General features: G+C 39.8%; 2 protein-coding genes across 2 annotated transcripts; both read right to left on the bottom strand.

Moving 5' to 3' along the window:
* On the bottom strand, positions 1–996 carry LOC113181073 (olfactory receptor 1G1-like). The gene has a single exon (XM_026386443.2). The coding sequence runs from the start codon at positions 994–996 to the stop codon at positions 1–3; it is 996 nt and encodes a 331-aa protein (XP_026242228.2).
* Positions 997–5,012: 4,016 nt separating this feature from the next.
* LOC113181126 (olfactory receptor 1L6-like) lies at positions 5,013–5,942 on the bottom strand. The gene has a single exon (XM_026386512.2). It carries the CDS (start codon positions 5,940–5,942, stop codon positions 5,013–5,015), a length of 930 nt encoding a protein of 309 aa, XP_026242297.1.
* Between the last annotated feature and the right edge of the window lie 8,313 nt (positions 5,943–14,255).

Genomic DNA, 14,255 nt, shown 5'->3' with positions numbered 1-14,255 from the left:
TCAGTTATAAATACATTTTGAAGAGCCAAGGCTTCTACTCTGTGGAAGTGCCCTTTCCTGAGTACAGCATTTTCCTAAGCTAAACAGTTTCCACAAAGCCCCCTTCACATGCCTGTTCCTCAGGCTGTAGATAAAAGGATTCAGCATGGGGGTGACCATTGTGTATATCACAGATGCCACCACTCCAAAATCTGCTGAGTAGGAGGATGAGGGCTGGAAATACACCAGGAAGAGGGTACCATAGAATACGGAGACCACTGTCAGGTGAGAGCCACAGGTGGAGAAGACTTTGTGCTTCCTCCCAGCAGAGGGAATCCTGAGGATGGTGTGCATGATGTGGGTGTAAGAGACCAGGATGCAGGTGAGAGGTATAATACCTGAGAGAATTGCTTCAGTTAACATTGTGACCTGAAAGGTAGGGGTGTCTGAACAGGCAAGCTTGAGGAGTGGGGGTACATCACAGAAGAAATGTGGGATGGAGCGGGAGGCACAGAAGGAGAGCTGAGCCATCTGGAGAGTGAGGGAAAAGGGCAGGAGGTTGGAGCAGAGCCAGGACATGGCCACCAGCAGCAGGCAACACTGGGGATGCATGACCATGGTGTAGTGCAGAGGCAGGCAGATGGCTACATAGCGGTCATAGGCCATGACGGCCAGCAGGAAGTCATCCAGTAAGGTCAATGTCATAAAGAAGTACATCTGCAGGAGGCACCCAGTGTGGGAGATGGTGTGCTGCTGCGTGTGGATGTTCACCAGCACCTTGGGGACGATGGTGCAGGTGAAGCAGGTATCGACGAAGGACAGGTTGGCCAGGAAGAAGTACATGGGTGTGTGGAGGTGGGGGTCAGAGCCAATGGCCAGGATGATGAGCAGGTTGCCCAGCAGGGTGACCAGGTACATGCCCAGGAAGAGCCCAAACAGGAGAGGTTGCTGCTCTGGGTGCTCAGAGAAGCCCAGGAGCAGGAAGTCAGAGATGGTGCTTTGGTTTTTTACTTCCATTCAAAGTTGAACAATTTGTGAAAAACATTGGTTACATGTATATAGACTTCAAAAATTTGTAGTATTTAAGGCCTTCCACCTGTTTTCTGTGATTTTTCTTAAAGATCACAGAGATACATTGGTGTCTCTTGGTGCTAGGCATATAAACATGTCAAGAGGGGAGAATTCTGTAAGATGATAAAGGAGATGTTGTTGGGAGTGAGTTTTGTATTTAGTTATCTAGTAAGTTGTCCTGTAGACCTCCTCAATGAGGTTGAACTGGAGTTTGGCTAGGAAGAACCTTTCTAAATCAGTCTCCCCTCTCTTCTTTCTCTTTTATTAGGAAAACTATCAGTTTTGAAGGATTGCAAAAGTTGATTCTGATATATATAGGCATATGTATTTAGTAGAAATTTATCAAGAGGGGCGTGTGTGTGTGGGCGTTTGGGAGAGAAGAGGCAATGATTTACATGGATGGGTCATTGCTGGGTCTCAGATACTCTTGATATAATGGAATTATAAACTCTCTTTTTCTTATGTAGACCCAACAAATGAGATTATGTGGACAAAACATCTTTATAGTACATAGCACATAGGGCCTGGGCACCATTATTACACAGTTACAAAGTGTTGGCATTGCCAGGAACTTGGATATGGCTGATCTGTCTTAACTTTAGGCTGATTCCCAGGGAGGCCATGAATATTAAATTAAGTCATGAAGATTAGTAAATCCACTTGTATTTGGCTGAAAATTAGGAAGGGAAAGAAAAGGAGGAAGGAAGAGAAGTTGTGTGTGTGTGTGGGTGTGTGTGTGTGCGCATGCAAGTGCATGTGTGTGTATGAGAGAGAGAGAGAAGAGGAGAAGAGACTAATGCCTTCCAACTTTGCCTGCTTTTACCTGGAAATGACTGATTCTTACCTGGAAGTTGTGGCCATCCTCAGAGCCTGTCACCACCTCTGGGTGTTGGGTCTGCCTTCCTGCTTCATCTTCCTCCCTGCTTCTCCTTGAGAGGACTAGTAGAAGCCAGACTTGGTGGGTGAGGAAGCAACCTATCCTTGGGAACAGGAGCAGGGAAGAGCTCTGGGCTTTTCATATGCAGTTGTCTCCTGAGACCCAAGCCCAGACCTAGTTAGAGACAAGATGGGGCAGAGGTCCAGCTCCCACCTGTCCCCTCTGGGCCTGGAGTCCTGAGTCCTAACAGTATCAGGAGCATTTTTCCATCAGATTCAGGGTCTGGGAATCCTGAGATAACTTCTCTGGTGCTCCTTCCCTAAGGCAAAGCAGTGGGAGGGCTCATCTTCTCCCACCCTAACTTGCCATGGAATCCTCACATTCTAACAGATTCCAATCCTCAGGAAGAAACCCTGTCATCTCCCAGCAAATACGTAATGATCAGTGGGTAGAACAGACCTGGTATGGGATGGGCAGCATAATCCCTGTGTCCAGATGGCTACAGAGCTATCATATAGAAAAAGTAAACAGACGTGATCCCCGTGACTCCAGAGGAAGACATGTGACTCATGTATAAAATATGCAGAAGTTATAGGCACTTCTCCATGAAAGATTATGAAAAAAATTAAAACAGTAGAATGATCACAAAAATGTATAGGATAAGCAGGAATGATTTTCTTGTGGTTTTACCTTCAATCATTCACTATTTATGTCTGCCTATGTTTGTCCTTTCCATGAATGGAATCCTTATTCGTCTTTCAGTCAATATGATGTGTTGTGTCCCCCTGTCCATAGCATGGTACTAGGGATTGAACTCAGGGCCTTGTAAATACTAGGCAAGCACTGAGCTATATCCCCAGCCCCTTTTTGTTTTTATTTTGAGACAGGGACTTGCTAAGTTGCCCAGTCTGGCCTCAAACTTATGCTCTTCCTGCTTCAGCCCTCTGAGTCACTGGGATTACAGTGCACCACAGTGCCCAGTTCAATATGAAGTTTTCGATCTTCATGTTGATACCTGTAATTCAGGTCACTTTTTTCTGCCACTATGCAGTAAAGTTTCATATTATACTTCTCTCTATTATTAGGGAATTTTTGCTTTGGAATGCAGAGTGTTTCAACTTTAGAAAAGAATATTGTGCATATATCATCTGTTATGTGGTATCCATAGTAGGTTCTGAGGTTGTGCATTATAATAAAACATAGTAATATTTTGGCAAATAAATGCTCATATCAAGCTGGATAAAAGGACACATACCAATCTGGGTCAGGTTTTGCTACAAAATAAGTTTGCTGAAACTCTTTCATTGATTTAAAAAAATCTCTATTTTATTTATTCATTTTTATGTAGTGCTGAGGATCGAACCCAGGGCCTCGCACTGGCTAGGTGAATGCTGTACTACTGAGCCATAACCCCAGCCCTCATTGATTTTTAAAAAATTCTTAACTGTGGATGGACACAATACCTTTATTTTATTAATTTATTTTTATGTGGTGCTGAGGATTGAACCTAGTCCCTGACACTTGCTAAGCAAGCACTTTACCACTGAGTTACAACCCCAGCCCACTTTCATTGATTTTTGGATTCTAGGATTGTAGCAAATGGATGTGGGCTTCCATTCCTTTGTGAGATTATTACCATAATGTATCTATGTGAATGTTTGAATGTTGATGAACATTTGGGTTGGTTGTCATGTTTTTGCCATTATTTAAACAGTTTATTATCTCAATTGTGATAATAAATTTAGAACTCCTTCTTATCTTATAAAAATAAAACCATAAAAAAACAAGAAAAAAAACCCATAAGAAGTGAAGTCTAAAAAAAATGCAGAAATGGCATTTAAATAAGTGGAACCTGGCCTTCTATATTGTTTATTTCTTCTCAAAAAAATGTCCCGCATGCAAATAGGAGAAACATTTTGAGACTACCTCTTCTAAAGAAAACATCAATAATAATGATGATAATAACAATAAATCAGTTCTTTGTTCTGTTATTGATATTTTAATGATTGCTCAAGACTTATTATTTCAATAAAAATGGCCAGAAAATGTATATTTTGTTCCCTTTTACTCTTATCTTAAATTAAGTTAGATTTTTTTATAAGTGAGAAAGTAAAACCATAATAAAGCCAGAATATAATGTTTTTCCATTTCAAAGTTATGCCATAAACATCTTGTACGGTTTTCTGGTGCACCTGCTTAAAAGTCTCTATAGTTTGAATCAAACTATAGAGAAATGTCCACTGGATCATTGCTTAGTGCATTAGTTCAAGGTTTTCTGAGAAGCAGATGTCAAGATGTAATTAGATGTATGTATTAGTCTCCCGAGGAAAAGATCAAATAGGATATTTATAGATATACAGAAAGAAAGTTACTATTGGGAGGGATTGTCTGACATGATTATGGAGGCTAAGAAGTCCTGTGCTTACCCAGGAAAGTCAGGAGTACAGCTCAAGCTTACAGACCCCAGAACCCAGGAAGCCAGTAGTGTCAGTCCCAGTCCAAGTTTGAAGGACTGAGAACCAATAGAGCCAAAGTGCAAGGGTGGAAAAAGGTGGATGTCATAGCTCAAGAGTAAATTCACCTTTCTTCTGCTTTTTTGTTCAGTTTGGTCCTTGAGTAGATTGGATGGTACCCACATGCATCAGTGAGGGTGATCTTCTACACTCAAGGCTACACTCAAGTCAAATGGTAACCTCTCTGGAAAGAGCTTTAGAGACACATTGGGCATCCGTTAGCTCAGTCAAATTGAGGAGTTAAAAATCAGCCTCCACAAATGTGGGGAGGGAGCAGGAGAAATCTCTCATATTTGGTTTGAAGAACAGAGGGAATGAAGGAAGATTGGGGTAGGAAGAAAGTCTTGGATTGCAATGAAGTACCAAGAAAGTTTTGGCCAATGGTGCATTTAGAATCAAAGTTATCCATCTGAAGAGTCCCCTGTTTCTCTGGAATGGGCCTGCCTTGGTGCCTCTGCGATGCCCAATGACTGTCCAGGAGCAGCCTGTGTAAATGTGACACCAGGGCACACTGTGGTGATTGGTTGTTGAGTCAACAATGAAGCTTCTGGAGATAGTAAAGCATAGACATTCTATTCTGTTCTTCTAGCCAGCTTTCTCAAAGCCTGTTTTATATCCTTGTTTCGAAGGCTGTAGATGAAAGGGTTCAGCATGGGAGTAACTACTGTATAGATGACAGTGACCACACGGTCCTTTGTCACTGAGTAGGTAGATGAGGGACGAATGTACACAGATATTATGGTCCCATAAAATAGTGCCACAACTGTGAGGTGGGATCCACAGGTGGAGAAGACCTTGTACCTGCCTCCCCCGGAAGGGACCCTCAGAACAGCACGGGTGATGTAGACATACGAGACAATAATGAAAATGAAAGGACTCATGATCACAAAGGAGCCCTCTGTGAAGGCCAAAAGTTCATTGACAGAGGTGTCAGAGCAGGAGAGGGTCAGCAGTGGCTGGACATCACAAAAGAAGTGATGGATGACATTGGGGCCACAGAAGGAAAGGCAGCCCATGAGAATTGTGTGGGCAAGTGAGTGGAGGTGGGACACCACCCACGATGCAGTCACCAGCAGGAGACAGCACCTGGGGCTCATGGTTGTAGTGTAGTGTAGTGGGTTACAGATGGCGACGTAGCGGTCAACCGCCATGGCAGCCAGGAGAAAACTGTCAGTGATACCAAAGGCCACAAAAAAATACATCTGGGTTAGGCAATGGGCAAAGAGGATGGTCTTTCTCTGTGTCAGCATGCTCACTAACATCTGTGGCACGATGACAGTGGTGAAGCAGATGTCCACCAGGGACAGGTTGGAGAGGAAAAAGTACATGGGAGTGTGTAAGTGTGCATCCCCCCAGATGGCTGCAATGATGACTGAGTTGCCAACCACATTGACCAGGTACATGGCGAGGAAGCTGGAAAAAAGCCATACTTGTTGTTTGGCATCAGTGGTCAGTCCTAGAAGGAGGAATTCAGTCACATGACTCTGGTTTGCCCTCAGCATTGCTGTCCTACAAGTAAAAAATGTGAAGGGATGTTAGAGCATCAGGGAGCCATTCATGTAGACCACCAGTTAGTCAATGATACAGCTTCATAGCATTGGTGCTGGCATACTTTGATTTCACTTCCAGTTTTGCAACCAATGGTGCAAACTCGAGCACTTGAGCTCTTGCTCCTCGTTCAAAAGACAAAGCTTACGACATTCACATTCTTTGGCTATTTTGGGGATAAATGGTAAAGAATTTGGAAAGGTATTCAGAAAGTAATTATTTTGCTGAGTTTCCAAAGGTGTTGTATATATGACACATGATTTTTCCTCTGCATTGATGCAGTTGCTTCTTCTCTGTGCAGTCTTTACCTGATCCTTCTGGGGAGGACTGCCTTCTTTCTTCTCTTCCTCTGTAAGAGCAGGTGGGGTATCCTAATTTTTTCCTGCAGAAATCACACAAATGTTTGTAGGGACTGTATTCCTTAATCAAAACCATCTTGGAAGAGGTATACTTATTTGGGAGTTTAATCATGTGTAGAAAGGCCACACTGGGAGAGGCTGGGACCTGGACATTTGACATGTTCCTCAGGGTGTGAAACTGTCTAGGGTGGGTGGGAGGTTGGAGATCTACTTCTAGAAGAAGTTAGTCTACTTACCCAACATTGGGCTTGGTGTTTCACACAGGTGGGTGGAATTAAGGAAGACACAGAGGAACTAAGAGATGCATGCCCTTATGAGCAAGAAGAGTCTAAAAGGCAGAAGTGTGGGAAATGTGAGAAGTTATTATATATTATGGCAAAATACAGCCAAGAGGTGAGAATAGGAGGGTCCTGAGTTCAGGAATTGGTTCCTCATCTCCATAGAAACAAGTCCAGGGAGAATAGGCCAAGGCTCCAATCTGGCAGAAATTGAATCACTAGTTACCCATTTGCCTAAGTAGAGAAAAAAAAGACCAGAAAGCCATCAGGGCATAATGTTAGAATAAACCAGGAACCTACCAGGCTGAAATTAAGACCCCTGAGTATCAGAGCACATCCTCTTTATGTCTACTCACCAAGGGACAGGACTGGCTTTGGAGAAGAGAGAATGGAAAAGGGATCATATCAGTGGTGGTGTGGTAACCTCAGATAAATGAGGGCAGAGTTAGGGAGGCAGGCTCTCAATTAAAGTCCACATCCTGTACTTTCTATCTCCTCCTCATCTTTTTGGTACTTTTGACAATGAGTCAAAAGCAAACCCAAATTATAGTGGTGTGTTTTTTATTCCCCCCCCACACCTCACCAAAGAAATGGTCTTTAATGCTACTCAAGTATTTAATTAAATGCTTATATCAAACACACAGTCTGAAACAGGAAATTAAATGTTTTCCTTAAGAACATCTGCTAGCCCCATCTGGCTTTTTCAAATATTTAAAACTAAATTGGAATTAGAAAAAAATTATAGTTTTAGCAGAAATGAAATTCCATGGCAGTTTATGGTGTACATGGGGTGCTTTATTTAGGTTATTGGGGGTGGGCATGGGAAAAAGTTGGGAGATGGGTGTTTGTGGTGATGAATTTGAGGGTGGTACCTTTAAAAGGACACTTTCTAGTAAGTTCAGGCTGTCCTCCAGGGTCTCACTCCTATTGCTTGTCTCATAGGTAAATGGGGGAAGCTTTCGTTAAGACTCGCCATGGTGATTATCACCAAAGACACTTGTTGTGGTTTTGTATATATAAAAACAACATAATTGTTTTAATCAGTAGGAAAAAAGGACAGTTAAAAACTAGCTATCAAAAGAACTACAACTGTCCGTGAGACTGATTTATCTCCTTGTTCACTAACAGTACTGAAGCACATAGCTGAAGTCATCTGATACTCAACAAAGATGCCAAAAAACATATGTTGGAGAAAGGATAGCCTTTTAAACAATTGGTGCTGGGAAAACTGGATATCCATATGTAGAAGAATGAAACTAGAACCCTATCTCACCCTGCACAAAAGTCAATTCAAAGTGGATCAAAGACCTAGGAATTAGACCAGAAACTTTGCAACTGCTGGGAGAAAGCATAGGGTCAATACTCCAACATGTTGATCAGGTACCATCTTCCTTACAAGACCCTTAAGGCTCAAGAAATATAAACAAGAATCAGTAAGTGGGATGGCACCAAATTAAAAAGCTTTAGCACAGCAAAGGAAACAAGAGCATGAAGGGAAAGTCTACAAAATTGGAGAAATCTTTGCCAGGTATTTCTCTGACAGGAGATTAATATCCAAAATACACAGCAGTGTGTTTCTAAACCTCAGTGATCTTAAACTCATTGCTCTGCTCAGGAGAACCCAGGCTTTTTCTCTTTTAAAACTTTAGCAAGAATATGCATCACAGTACTTTTGCTGAAACATCTTTTCTCTCTGAGATGCTTGGTGCTGGTCTATTTTGGATCCTTCCACTTTAGGAGAGGGGCTTCTAAGATGTGGACAACATCTGGAGTGGTGCATGATGAAAATTCTGCAAAGACAGGATCAAAGTCTGCTTTGCTCATCACTGTTTTCCAGTTCCTTTCATGGTACCTGACACATAATAGTTGCATAAAAAACCCACCAATGGACAGATTGAAGCAGCTATATCTCCTTTAATAGGACTTTGAAAATTATGAGTTTTTACATAAGTAACTGGGAGACTAAACTCCTAGAATCAGGAAAGCCAATGGGAAAAGTTCATGAGTTCTTCCAGGGGATATGAGTTTTGTGTTCCGGTTCAAATATTTTTTTTAGCTGTTTACCCATGGGAGAAAAATCTTTATGCTTCCATTTTTTTCTTAGTTGAAAAATAGGGAAATTAAAACGTCATCTTGAGAAGTTTATTGTTAAAATAAGACACACATTTGTATCTTATGTGTTGAAGTCCACAATGTTCTATATGAATGTTACTTGTACAAACAATAAGATTTCTTATTATTTAGCTAAACTTAATTGTGTGCAACTGAAAAATAGTGGATGAAATCTAAAGGAAACCAGGTAGCAGTAAAAGGGGCTAATGTGTTTGAAAACGGTTGCAAGGAGGTGATTGAAACAGTCATTGGAAGGAGTGCAGCATCCAGGCTGAAGAGGGCAATAGAGAAACATGCTGCAGACCTGGGATACACTGGATTTTCCCAGGAAGAGAAGGAAAAGGACAAAAGTCGTCAAGGATTTTCTATTCCTTAGGACAGTTCTTACATGAGTGTGTTTTAGTGGTCTCTGACTGCTGCAATAAATTACCATAAACTTAGTGGCTTAGCAAAGCCCAAGTTTGTTTCCTTGCATTGTATAGATCAGAGGTCTGATATGGGTGTTATTGGTCTAAAAATCAAGGTGTTGACAGGCTGTATTCCTTCTAGCCTCTTCTAGCTTCTAGTGACTGCCCGTATTTCTTGGCTAGTCATCCCCTTTGTCCATCTGCATGCAAGTCCAGCAATGTTGAGGGAATTCTCATGCTGCCATCTCTCTAGTTCTCATTTCTTATTTTCCTCCTCTACATTTAAGGACCCTGGGTTCACCTGGATTATCCAGAAAAATCTAATTTAAGGTCAGTTGATCAGCAACCTTAATTCTACCTGAAAACTTAATTTTCCTTTGCCAGGTAGCATAACATATTCATTGGTTTTAGGCATCAGGATGTGTATATCTTCAGGAGGCTATTGTTTTATCTACCACAAAATGATGAGGAAATTCAGGGATCTAAGTTCTTGACAGCTGTTTCCATGAACTGTCAATGGATGACATTCTCTGGTGGTTCTGAGCATTTCACCCTTACCACAGTGCTCTCTTATTCCAGTAGTTTCTGACTTGTTCCAAAAGGTGCATCATTTCTGACTTGTTCAAAAGGTGCATCATTTGCCATCATTTCACTAGGTATTATGAAATGTTCTGGGTTCTAAAGTGAACTGTGTGTGGGCTGAACCAATAGGAAAAGAGAGAGAGGTGTTGGGGGGAGAGAGAGAGAGAAAGAGGAGGAGGAAGGGGAGGAAGAGGAGGAGGAGGGGGAGGAGGAGGAAGAGGGGGAGGAGGAGGGGGAGGGGGAGGTGGCTGCGGAGGAAGTAGTAGTAGTGTGTGTGTGGAGAGCACATACAGAGGGCAGGGTAAAGGAATGAGCCATAAATGAGAATTTGTGTCCTTATGCAAGTAAGTGCATGGGGAGATGAGATGGGGTGGTGAAGAAAGTAATAATAAAATTAGAATTGTATATCCAGACTTGTAATTCAAATCTGAGAGTCTGATGCAGATATTAACAGGCTTATAAGCCTCAGAAGGCTCCTTACACAAACATCCAAGTTAGAAGAATTTTAGAGAAAGCTTTTGAGTAAAAACAAAACAAAACAAAACAAAAAACCATCCAGGGGGATGACATGAAAGATTGAAAGTAGGCATCACCAAATACTTTAATAAAATGTATTTTTTTTTTTTGCACAAAACCAAAAAACTACACACACACACACACACACACACACACAAACACATCTATGGATCAAAGAAAAAGAAGTGAGAACATATACATTACACTTCAAGATTTAGAAACCAAACAATATATCACCAAATAACTTGGTTAAAAAGAAAATCAAAAAGGAAATTAGGAAATAGTGTGGACTACTATGAGTGTGCTAACATAGAAGAATTTTTTAGCTTCAGATAATTGCAGAAATCAACAAAAACTAAAACAACACCAAGATACTGGAAAGCGTTATTTAACAACTCAAAGAACGAGTAAGTTTTAGTGATCTATTGTGCTACACAATGACCACAGTTGATAACAATATATTGTACATTTCAAAATTACTAACATATATTTTTTAACATTCTCACTGAAGAAAAAATGGTAAATGGTTGAGGTGATGGGCCTGATAATTAGCCCATTATGTTGAATTTTTCTATGATCCATACATAGAGCAAAATATCACATTATATTCCACAAACACACACTTAGTTGTTAAATTGACACTTAGTTGTCAATTAAAAATTAAAAAAAGATAGAAAACTCTAATAGAAGAATACATAATAGAAGAATATAAATGGATGACAAAATAAATAATAGTAGTTACAAGATGGCAACAGAAAAGAATAAAGAGCAAAATTCAATGACTCATAGAACAAACAAATAAAAATATTAATTTACCAAGATTGTTTTGTAGTATGCAAAACAATGGCTCTGCAAAATATCAGGAACGTGATATTCCAGTCTCTTGAACCTGTAAATGTCACTTTAAGTAGAAAGAGATTTGAGGCAGACCCTCAAACTTGCTATCTCCCTGCCTTGATCTCCCTAGTAGCTGGAATTACAGGAATGTGCCACCATGACCAGCAAGTTAAGAATTATTTGACGGGAAATGGTTCTGGATTATCTAGGTGGTCCTTATATAAACTGTCCTTGTAGCAGAGAAAGAGAGAGAGACTTGATAGACAAAGAGAAGGCAGTCATGTGGCAGAAGTAAAGGGAAGCAGAATCATAAAGAAGGTACTTGAGGCTTTCAAGATTGGAGTGATGTGATCCCAAGTCGAGGAGTGTTGGCAGCCCGGCAAGTTGGGAGAGGCAAGGAGTGCATTCTTCCCTTGAGCTTCTAGAGGAGCACGGCCTGCTCACACCAGAAGTTCAGTGAAGCCCAGTGAAACTGATGTTAGTTTTCGGGACTCCAGAACTGTGAAATAATAAATTTCTTCTGTTTGAAGTCACCAAATTTGTGATACTTTGTTATAGCACCCTTAAGAAATTAATACATGTATCTCATAAAAAATTAATGAAATAGACCTCACAAGACATATTAAGAAAATAAAGAAATGCATGTAAAAATAATCAAGAAATTATTTCAGATATACAAAGATAAAATAATAAAAGTCTTATGAACTAAACCAGAAAATCTGGATAAAATGGATAAACATATATAAACATAAAGCATTTAGGAATTAATAAAATAGGCTAATCCATGCAAAAAAAATTAGAAATGGTAGTCAAAAACTTCTAAAAACCAAAATAAAACAAAATGAACCTCATGCCCAGATAGTTTTAAGGTAGACTCTATTAAACTTTCAAAATACTTATATTGTATACAAGTTGTGCCAGTAACCAGAAAATGGGGGTAGAGAGAAGGGAGAACCTTCTCAACTCATGTTGCAAGATTAGTTTAATTCTGATTTCAGAGCCAGAAAAAAATGAAGAAAATAAAATTATATGCCCATTTTGTTTGTGAATATGATGCAAACTTCACAATACATTAAAATAAAATAGCAGGAATAAACAGATTTATCCCAGTAATGCAAGGACCACTCAACATTAAAAAAATCCTAAATTTGAAAAAAATTGAAAAAAAAGCATTAATATACTTTTCCACAGTAATGAAATAAAAGAAAAAATTATATGATAATTTTAATTGAAGCAGATCAACCATTTTTGAAAGTTCAATGCCTGCTTTTTTAAAAAATATTTATTTTTTAGTTGTAGTTGGACACAATACCTATATTTTATTTATTTTTATGTGGTGCTGAGGATCGAATCTAGGGCCTCACGTGTACTAGGCAAGCACTCTACTAGTGAGCTACAACCCCAGCTCCTAGAATTTTCTCAATTTGGTAGAAGCTGTGTTTACCCAAACCCTATGAAATATACCATACTAAATGGGGAAACTTCAGATGCATTCCTTGTAAAGATAAGAAATGGGACATCCATTATCACCACAGATGGTAGGATGATAGGACCCTGTCAACAAAGAAGATAGACTCATCTGGGAAAAAAGAGAAAAATCAATTGATGAACTATTAGAACCAATAAATGAGTGTGGTGGGATTGCTGGGCACATGATCATCCTAGAAATCAAATTCAATGTCATTTCTCTAAATTAAAAATAATTCACTGGAATATATAATAATAAATAAGATGATATCCTTTGTTGCAGCAGAAACTCTAAAGCTCAAGGAATTAATTTATTCAAGAATATAAAAACTACTATGTGGAAATATTTTAAAATCCAACAAAATGGCAAATAAGATGATTAGAATAAATGGGGAGAAATTCCATCTTCTTGCGTAGAATGAGTAACATTACAAAAGAATGTTTCCCATATTAGTCTATAAATTTAATTCAATATCAGTTAAAAGATATTTTGTATTTTTTGAAGCCTTTAATAAACTTATTCTCAAATATACATATAATAATCAATATTTGGAGGAAAGTTTCAAAATGACAGAATAGAGAAGGTTGCTTTTCTGACTGATCCATGATATGAAACCAAGAAAGCCAATAGATAGCTTCTCAGCAAGGTGGGTAAACAACAAAAAGGGGGGGACTTTATTGGAATTTAATATTGAACATTCAAAGCAGATCAGAAACTCAGGGGGTTGGATACAATAAAACAAGGAAGGAATTCCCAACACACCAGCTAGAAAAGTCCCTCTAGGGGCAAAGTGGAGGGACAAGAGAATTAAAGAAATGAACTTTTTAAAATATTAAAACAAATGAGCTTTGGAATATTTTATTTATTTTTATTTTTTTGTGGTACTGGGGATTGAATCCAGGGCTTTGTGCATGTGAGGCAAGCACTCTACCAACTGAGCTATATCCCCAGACCTTGGAATATTTTATTTTTTAAAACTTTAAAAAGTTTAAATTTGTTCTAATTAGTTATACATGACACTAGAATGCATTTTGACGCATTGTACTCAAGTGGAGAACAGCTTCTCTTTCCTCTGTCTGTGCAGAGTCACTCCAGTAGTGTAATCACACATGTATATAGGGTAATAATGTCCATCTCATTCTACTGTACTTCCCATCCCCACAACCCCTCCTCTTCCTTTATTCCCCTCTGTACAATCCAAAGTTTCTTCATTCTTCTCTAACCCCTGCCCCACTATGGGTCAGCATCTGCTTATCAGAGAAAACATTTGTCCTTTAGTTTTTTGGGGATTGGCTCATTGGAACTCATATTTTTAGGAGGTCTGTATTATGTCTGGTATGGAGAGTTTAGAGATCAAAGACACTAAAAGGCATGCTGCACAATATCCTTGTGTGGGAAATAAGCTGCCATCTCTCCAGGCTGCATGCAGAGGATGGAGGAAGGAAGCATTTTGTAGCTGTGGAATTTAGGCCAGCAGCTAGGGAAGGTGATTCCTGGAAAACCCGAGTTTGCCCCAAAATATGGATCTAGCAAACCCACACAGCATAACATAAAGTGTGCTTAAATGACCAGGAGAAAATCAAATGTGGAGAGAGGTTTTCATGGGTGACTACTGGTCATGGAAACCTACCTGGCTCTCCCCTTCCCCCTCCAACCTGGCTGCTTGCAGGACTGGGAGAAATGCACCTGGAGGGGAATTTGAAATGGC

This window comes from Urocitellus parryii, chromosome 4 (assembly GCF_045843805.1).
Source record: "Urocitellus parryii isolate mUroPar1 chromosome 4, mUroPar1.hap1, whole genome shotgun sequence".
In the NCBI taxonomy this organism is placed as follows: domain Eukaryota; kingdom Metazoa; phylum Chordata; class Mammalia; order Rodentia; family Sciuridae; genus Urocitellus; species Urocitellus parryii.
The sequence above is the reverse complement of the archived record's forward strand: the minus strand, read 5'-3'. Positions and strand labels throughout refer to the sequence as shown.